We start from the raw sequence: 9,089 nt of genomic DNA on the forward strand, positions 1-9,089 counted from the left end.
CAATTTTCGCGAGCATCTGGGCCATCGCGGTGCCGATCAGGAGCTCCATTTTTGCGCTGAGGCGCGCCTCCATAGTCTCAAAAGAATCATGGCCCGACGGCTTCGGCAGCGTACTCTCACTATCCATGGACTCCGCATTGGAGGCGGAGGGGGAGGTAGGAGCAGACGGTGGGTTAGAGAGTTGAGCCTCAAGGCTCGCAATTTTAGCGCGGAGAGGCTCCGTGTGCTTACGGATCTCCTCGGCAATTAGAGTAGGAGAGGAAGGGGGGGATTGGAAAGGGGAGGCTGCCCCACCGTGACCGCTCACCTGTTTGCCATATTTCACTGCGTTCGCCCAGGCACCGGCTCCCGCATCCTTTCGCTGTTGTTGCTGCTGACCGCGGTTCCCCTTGCCGTCGTGTGGTGGCTGCTGCTGCGCCGCTTGGCCCTTGACGTCACCTCCACGTGGTGGCGCCTGCTGCGTTGTGACGTCGACGTAGCGTGATCCGCCGTGCGAGAACGCCGCATGATGACGAGTCTTCTTCCCCGACTTGGGGAGGCCGCTCTGCTGAGGGGTGGTCATCTTGGGTTGTCTGTACTTGGCTGTACATTCGCGCGAGTTGGTGGCATGGCTTCCTCCACAGACCGCGCACTTTGGGTTGCACTCGTGAGGGGTCCGCACCCCCTCCACTAGCTCCGCCTGCTGTCCACACAGGCCGCACTTTGCACTGGCTGGGTTGGGACAGGAATCAGCCCGGTGTCCAACGGTGCCACACAGTCCGCAGGCCGGAATGGTCCGGTAATAGGGTTGAACGAAGGTGATTTCCGAGTTGTAATGAATGTAGCGAGGCTTGACTCTGCCAGCAAAGGTGAGTCGTGCCTTGTTCGATGTGCCGAATTTTCGTATATCCAAGAGTTCGCCTGCGCGCCACTGCAGAGCCTGGCGTAGGGTGTCGGTCGTCTCGTGGTTGGCGACCGTGACCACGCCGTAGCAGACGTCCTCGCCATGTTGCTTCAGGTGGCCGTGGGCAGCCATCTTGCCTTTGTCAGTTTGTAGCTCGAAGTCGCCGAGCAGCTGGTCCGCCGTTTGGGCCTCCCGCGTGCTAGCGATGATGAGGTTCTGCTCCGGCGAGAGAAGCAGGTTGAGCGTCGCCGCCTTTTGTACTCCGACGAGAGTGACGAAGGCGGCGCCGAGCGCGCCACGTTGAAAGACGTCTCGTAGCGCCACTGGCTCACGAGACTTGATGATGACGACAAAGTCTTCTGGGTGTGGTCGAGGCAGAGGCATAGGCTTCCACGTCGTTGTAGGCTTGCTGCGCTTCGCGCCGGATCCTTGTGCCGCACGCGTGGCGGATCCTGTCTGAGTTGAAGGTGCCTTGCCGGCGGGCGGGGCCGATGGAGCCATTTTCATAGCTTTGCGCTGGGAGCGGCGCTCAACCATGCGAAAGAGTTCTTCGTTGCGGATGGGGTCCGCAGCCGCAGATTGCTGTCCCTCGAGGACCGGGATCGTCGCCCACGCCATGGCGTCGGGATCGTAACCGCGTTGAGCAGAGAGATCCGTCATCTTGCAAGACCGGTCCGTTCTCACCCGCGCGCCGACGTAGCCGTTAGGCTCAGCGTCGGCAACGCGAGGTCGGAACGGAAAATCGCTCTAAGTTTGCCAAAAATGGGCCCACCTGGATGAGATTGGTGTCCTCGGGTGCCGGGCAGCTTTAGGAGTCGGATGGAAGCAAAATTGATGGGGTTGCACGAAATTGACCGTGGCTTTCGTCAGTAATTGACGGAGCCGATGCACCACACCACGCAAGAGGCAAACGCCAATCGCGTTCCCTCTTGGTCCGGCGAGAGACACGCCAGCGTGAAGCAAAACGCCTTCGTACGTTCGCGGCGCATGCTGCGAACTCTGCCGCTTGCACTCCTGAAGCGGAGCGCGTCGCCAGTCATCTGGCTGCCCAAAACACTGTGGAGCCGGACCAAAATGCTCGTACCTTCGCCGAGGCGACTGGGCAGCAAGACGCCGCGCGCCATGCAAAGCTGCAACACGGTAGCCGACCCACAAATGGTGCGCCTTTCCCTGCAGCGGTCTTTCAGTTCCCGCAACAAGCATGCAACAACTTCTATAAAAACAAGTTGCCCTTTCGTGTTCTACCCGGTCCTATGAAAGAGAAATCCAAGCTTATTTTTTTACAGCGGTGCTGTTTAATCCGGCCGTAAGTACGTGACGCGTCGGAAAAAACTGCGGGCCGCGCGTGGTGGTAGTGCAGAAAGGGTCCAAGCGCAATGGCACATGCCCTTCTGAACTAGCGAAGCTGAGCCTGGCTAGGTCTAATTAAGCATTATTGGGGACTATTTAGGCTTTGTCACTTTTCGATAGCCAATCAATAGCTAATCGATAATCAATCGATATTCAATAAATTCCGGAAAATGCTGGGGGATGACTTGGTACTGCTTAGCCCAGCCCAAATACTTTGCCAATACCTTGCGATAGCCATTTGGTAGCCAATCAATAGCTAATCGATAAATTATCAATCAATTCCGTAAAATGCTGGGGATGACTTGGTAGTGCTTAGCCTAGCCCAAATACCTTGCGACAGCCAATCAATATTTAATCAATCAATAATCAATAAGTTCCGGGAAATGCTGGTGATGACTTAGTAGTGTTTAGACTAGCCCAAAAGCTCGGACTGGCTAGGTGCCCATCAGCTCCGCTGCCTCTTTAGCGTTGCGCCTCCAGTGCAAGCTACGCTAATTTTGTATTTCTCTGATCCTATTTAGAACGCAGAAAATAATTTACGTGACAATTTGGATGTGATAAACTCTTGAAGTAGACGCTTCATTGAACACTCTAAAACTGCCTCGTCCGTAGTTTTGCCCTAAATATGATACTTAAGAAGCTGAATAAATATTGTTGAATATATGCCGCGAGGCGCAATATAAAAAAAAAACAGTGTGACTTCCTCCATAGAATAACCAATAACGTGGAATTAGTTGCATCATCCGATAGTGCGTCGCAATTTTATTAAATATTCGATAAAGTAAGCTGCGACACCCTGCGCTTGCTCCCTCTATAGCCCAAGAATAAAATCATATAGAGCTTCTTTTTTTCCAAAGAACGGCATTGTGCGTCTCATAATTCTACTAATTCTACGTCGCACATATGCGCTCTAACATGAACATTTTCTGTAGGAGATATCCAACAGCTACTTCAAGTGTACACTATAATGACTTACTTCACAGCGGTACGCAGCTTTCTTAAGGCTTGAGAGATGTCACAGTAAGAGTGCAGTGCCGCGTTTTTAAGGTAGCTGGAATATTTGCACAGAATGAAGTGTTAATATTTACATCGAATATTTACACCGTAAATTCGCTCATAATCACTAAAATTATTTACCACTAAATTTTGACGATGTCAAAGAAGGTGGTGCAATGGCGGCTATAAAGAATGAGGTGCGACAAAACATGAATTGATTCCGTTGAAGAAGGTGACACCAGAAAACAGCTGTACTGCTCCAAATGCTCACCGTTTTCACATCATTCTCCATGCTATGTGTATTTGGTTTTTGGGCCACATTATGTTCTGAAAGAAAACAAATAAGCGCATGGCAATGCAAGACAAGAAACAGGCCGATGCATCCTCGTTCATCAGATGCGTAAAGTTTTTCCCTACGAAAGATGTTACCGAATATAGAAGTCCATGCAGTTATTTCACAAGCGCATTGTTATATCTAGTTTCTGCACATTCCACAAAAACCCATGCACAGTTGTTCAAGTTAAAGCAATAACTTGCATGACATATTGTTTTTATTGCCTCGTTAAAAAACATGACTCTCCATTCCAGTCATCAAGATAAAGCGATAAAATGTAACGTTAGAAGACAGCATTCAATACTTAATAATTATACTTTCTTGTGACACTATACAAATTCAACCAAGAATCAGCTCTTATTGCATGTAATGTTGAAATTGTCCTTCAAAATGGCCTAATTTCGTTTGTTAGAAAAATTGTATCAGAAAGCTAGGTATAAGTTTATGCAGGTTGGAAATTATGCCTTCGCAGTTTAAAAAGAAAACTGTCAAAGATCTAATGTGGTTACTTTCCTTACAGGTATTCTTATCAATTGCATTTAGAGTTTACTATTATTTCAGCCAATGACATCACAGCATGTCTTTTGCCTTGGCAATATGTTACACTGTGCTAGGTAAGATTTATTGTAAGCCTTTTTGTAGTAAAAAAAAGAAAGGGATGGCGCAAAATAAGAATGCGGACGCTTAGGCAGTTTTGTTTACAAATCTTTCAAAATACTTGTAACAAGTAACCGAAATTGTGTATCTCTCCTAAGTTGTGTAAAACTGGTTTTTTATATTTTAAACAGTATGAAATGCCCTTAGCGTATCCGAGGCCAGCTTAGCAGCTGCAGTCAGTTTAGAAAGCCTGAAACGTTTTAATTTAGAGCGAGCATTCTATGCAAAAGCCTCATGTTTTTCTCGAGGACGCGAATATTAGAACCTAATATTGCTAATACATTTGGCAATACTATTTTCTTGCCAGTATGCATGGAGTGGAAAAAAATGACACCACATGCTCGTCTGCCATGATTTGAAACAAGCTTTATGCGAGAAATATTCATAATATGCATCACGGGGCATTCATAACGTTTGTGCGTACCTCATTTCCTTGTATTAGCGCACAGAAGTGGCCAAGGGAGGCGGCGTAGTCACATAGATCGCTATGCATAAAAAATGGTTCCCGGCGCACTAAAATCAAATATCGCGTTGCCGGTCAAGCTTTAATAAAAAATACAAATTTACCTCCTTAATCATTAGGTCCCTGCGCTACACATACCCGTCTATAAAGCAAAGTATGTATGAGACCACTACCGGAGAAGAGTTAAACACTAGGTAACATAAGGTAATTACGGCGGCATTCCAAATGGCATTCCTTCTTATAAACGTCACTTCTAATAGCTATACAGTGTCACTTAATGAAATAAAAATTGCCTCATTGACAGTTTCAAGATTCCTAGAACTGAGTTGCAGATTAGTCCTGATAAATGAAATATAAATGTGTTTTATTGTCAGATGAATACATTTTTATCGCCTCCAACGTAAGAATATAAATGCAGCCAAGCTTTTTAGGACTTCAGAATTGTAGCGACTTGGGCCTGTTGGTTGTACTCTTACGCTTTTGGTTGTTTTGGAGTTTTGGGTGTACAGCTGTTGGTTGTATTTGCGCTTCAAACTATTTCCTCTTTAGGACAACGCGAATATGGATTCATTAGGCTCGTTCATATGTCATACCGTCGGCATACGTTATTTCACGCAATTTTTGACGGCAATTAAAAAACCACTTACTTTTGCCATGACAAAACAACGCCCACAGGTACAAAAAGTAAAAAGAATTGTAGTGGAATTCCATTCTCTTTTAATGTTTTTGTCTCGTGCGTGGTCCTACAGTAAAAAGAAAACGATTGTTGTCGATTGAAAAACTGGCAACTTTCAATATTTTGGCAAACTTAGGGCTTTTGAATATTCAATATGCGATTCCCTGTGATTTAGGTGCGACCCAACTGAGCATATTAGCGTGCAATACGATTGGTCATTGTTTTTGTAGGATTAGCAAGCTGCAAAACAAGATTAGCGCTTTGATACATTTTCTTAACTATAACTCATCAGTGCAAGGCGTTACTTCAGGTTCTGTACTTGTGTCTTTAGGGGACGGGCAATAAAGGCCTGGTATCCATGTTTATCGTGCACCTTACAACTCTAGTGAAAATGCGTGTGTACGTGCACTTTAAAAAAGTCAATCGAGTAGAGGCAAATACGCAAGAGATGCATTGCTTCATGCTTGACCTGGAAGAAATATTTTATACGCAAGTACCCCCTTGGTTATATTGTAAACTTGAATTCAAATAAATTGTGAAGTTCTGAATCTAACAGGAGATTAAGGTCCGTGTTAACAAAAGAGAGGTAGGGTGATAAATGAATGATTAAAATCGTTCGGTTGGCTAATAGTCGAAATTAAAATAAAAACATTATCTATAGGAATATCGCATGTAGACACAGGTATATCGTACATATGTAGGCAGCAGAACACTTATGATTAATTGCCGCAAATGTGTATGAATTGCTAACTGAATGTTGCGAAAATTTTGCTGCTATTTTCAACATACTCTTTCATAAATATTGCTGATGTGTCACCCTGGTGCATTGCGATGAATTTCGTCAGATGGGCGAAGGAGAATTTTCCAGCATACGTACACATGAAAGAAAAAGTGTGAAAATTCTGGCTTTATAAATGCAAAGCCACGACGTGCTTATGAGCCACGACAGGGTTGGGGACTCCGGATTAATTCTGACCGCTTGAGCGGAATGCAATAACGCCGGGCTACATTACATTAGATGCACGGTACAAGTGTACGCCAGCATCAAAATGCGGCCGCCGCGGCGGGTATTCGATCCTGCGCCATCGGGCATAGCAACGCAACGCCAAATCCACTAGGCTGTCACGGCGGCTCTGCACATGAAAAGGTTACTTGAACAAGAGGATACGTTCTGCACGTGCATGACGAGCCATTTCATTCATATTTCTTGAATTCAGAACATTGACGTGTATGTGACTTTCTTGGATGTATTCATTTCCGCAGTAAAGCCACTTCATGCCTGCGAGCAATCTGCGCATTAATTATGTGCTCTTATCTTCTTCGCTGGAGCTTTAACCCTGTTTCATATTTGCAGTAAACTGCTAGCGCAGCTTTCGGCAATCTTAAGAGCTGACAGCATACCTTTATATAAACTGTTTGCATACGTATGCAACAAATTTGCTGGGACGCAGTCAAGAACTTTACCGAATAAATATTGTATATCTGATACCAGTGGGAGAGGATACCGAAAATATTTGGTTTTTGTGCACAAACTATTACCGCTTCTGTATACGTTTTTTTTTCGCTGTAAATGTGTCAGTAACTACTCATATGTTTTACCGCAGCATACAGCAAGTCATAGGAAGGTAATAGAGGCAAGCTTTTCTTACCCTATAGCTTTTCAAGAAACTTGAACCTTCTTGCACTTATGTCAGGTGCGTTGCATGCAGTGTAAAACACTAGCTTGAAAAACAATGAATCCCTTGCTGCAGCATAAGCTGCGCAGAATGATGTATCGTAAGTCAACCGTTCGTGGAATTTGTAGATGTTTTCATTACGTGAATTTGAGATTTCGCATTGTGAAAAAAACGGGTGTGGGCCCACACAAGACTACTGAGTCATCGCCGGAGAACAATTCCCATTGTTCTCATGCCGTAACGAACAAGGAACACTTGACTGTGCTCTGGCAGTAAGAATATGTTGAAACCACCAGCGGTTGTTATTCTTAAGATATTTTGTATTAGGCAGGCTATGCAAAAATACAGTTTAACCTTGAAACGGATTCATGTCTCGACATTCAAATTCGTCGAGCCTTTGTGCTAGAGCTCTATTTTAAACAAGCTGTTAAAGATGATTCGAGCTTCTTGAAAAATTTTGCTCCTTCCCGTTTTGGGGAAGCCTAGTTCAAGTTACCTTTGATTCTAATATAACCGCGAAAGGAACCTACAGTTATTCAACATTGACAAAAATACTTTTCATGGGATGCTTTCCTTGCCTCTTGCTTTGATTTTTCCACTGCTGATGCTGTTGCCCTGCACGTCAGGTCGGGGGGTGGTTGAGAGCTCACGGCAGGGGTGCGGGAGACGAGATAGCCGAACGTCAACCACGTTTAGTAGAGCGGGACCACAATGCTCTCTGACGCGCCCTGGGGGACGCCATTATGCCATCTGGACGCTGTAATTAGACGTTACGTCAGAACGCACAGGTTCTTAGGGGTAATCATCGATCGTGACCTGTGTTGGAGTCCCCATGTCACCTACCTAAGGAAGCGCCTGACAGCCATCTCTCATCTCTACAAGTTTCTTGGAGGAAAATCCTGGGGTACTTCAGTACACGCGATGATGCAACTCTACAGCACGCTGTTTCTCGGGTATCTGAGGTACAGCTTGGCAGTGCTGACCAATACCTGTAGAAGTAACATCCGTACAATCGAAAGTGCTCAGGCACAGGCACTTAGGGTCTGTCTAGGGTTGCCGCGATGTACATCAACATCAGACATCATTGCCATTGCACATGACTACCCAGCCAAGATTCACATTATTATGGAAGCGCTAAGAGTACGCGTCAGGCACCTTGCTCGCGCCCCTTCCCACTATCTAGCCTCACTGCCAGAAGACTGACCACGTGCCTCTTTTTGTCTGACGATACTGCCTTATCGTATATACCTTCCATCAAGTTACACAGCTGTAACGAGAGTTTTGTTTTCTTCTTGGTGCTTGGCTGAGCCACAAGTTCGACTGACAGTGCCTGGAATTCGAACGAAAGCCGAACTGTCATCACCAGCTCTCAAGCAACTTTCGCTGATCATGCTCTACGAAAAATACAGTGATCATACCGATCTATACACTGATGGTTCAACCACCATGGACGGTTCTGCTGGATCAGTGTTTTTTCCTGCGAAAGTCTCCACCTTGAAATTCAAGACATCACACCAGGCGACATCGACAGCCGCAGAGCTTGCTGCTCTTCGTAGCGCACTTCGCATAATTCGTGAGGAACCACCTAACACATGGAGTGCTTTCAGTGACTCAAGGCAGCACTACATTGCTTGCTTTCCGCCTTACACCATGTATCCTACGAACAACTAGTCCTCGAAATCCGAGAGCTCCTTCATCGCCTCTTCGATCAAGGGCACGACGTCACCTTTCAGTGGCTCCCTAGCCACTGTGATGTAATGCGCAACGAATATGCCGATGAAGCTGCTCCATCTGCTCATGAAGACGGCGCACATGAACCAATCCCGCTCTCAAGAACAGATGCAGCAGCGAAACTTCGAGTGCTTGCAAACGATGCCACACAATCGTTGTCGAACACACCTAGTTTGCAACACACACGTCTGCATCGACTGGACCCCTGTCTTCGACTTCGACCTCCACCTGGACTATCCCGAGCCGAAACAACGGTAATTTGCCGATTGTGGCTTGGTGTCGCATTTACAAAGTCGTTTGCTTTCCGGATCGGATGGGAGGAT

General features: G+C 46.2%; 1 protein-coding gene across 7 annotated transcripts in view; it reads right to left on the reverse strand.

The window, feature by feature from the left end:
- Positions 1 to 7,149, reverse strand: part of LOC119453763 (uncharacterized) — a 148,353-nt gene extending 141,204 nt beyond the window's left edge. For 6 of the 7 annotated variants that reach the window (XM_049668483.1, XM_049668481.1, XM_049668482.1 and 3 more), the window contains exons 1-3: positions 7,009 to 7,149; positions 5,331 to 5,426; positions 3,501 to 3,556 (exon numbers count right to left, since the gene is read on the reverse strand). In XM_049668483.1, coding sequence (XP_049524440.1) covers positions 3,501 to 3,556; positions 5,331 to 5,394 — 120 coding nt within the window. In that variant the 5' untranslated portion in view covers positions 5,395 to 5,426; positions 7,009 to 7,149. The remainder of the gene's footprint in view (positions 1 to 3,500; positions 3,557 to 5,330; positions 5,427 to 7,008) is intronic. The other variant, XM_049668478.1, reaches the window with a different exon arrangement.
- Positions 7,150 to 9,089: the final 1,940 nt, after the last annotated feature.

This window comes from Dermacentor silvarum, chromosome 5, assembly GCF_013339745.2.
Source record: "Dermacentor silvarum isolate Dsil-2018 chromosome 5, BIME_Dsil_1.4, whole genome shotgun sequence".
Lineage (NCBI taxonomy): Eukaryota > Metazoa > Arthropoda > Arachnida > Ixodida > Ixodidae > Dermacentor > Dermacentor silvarum.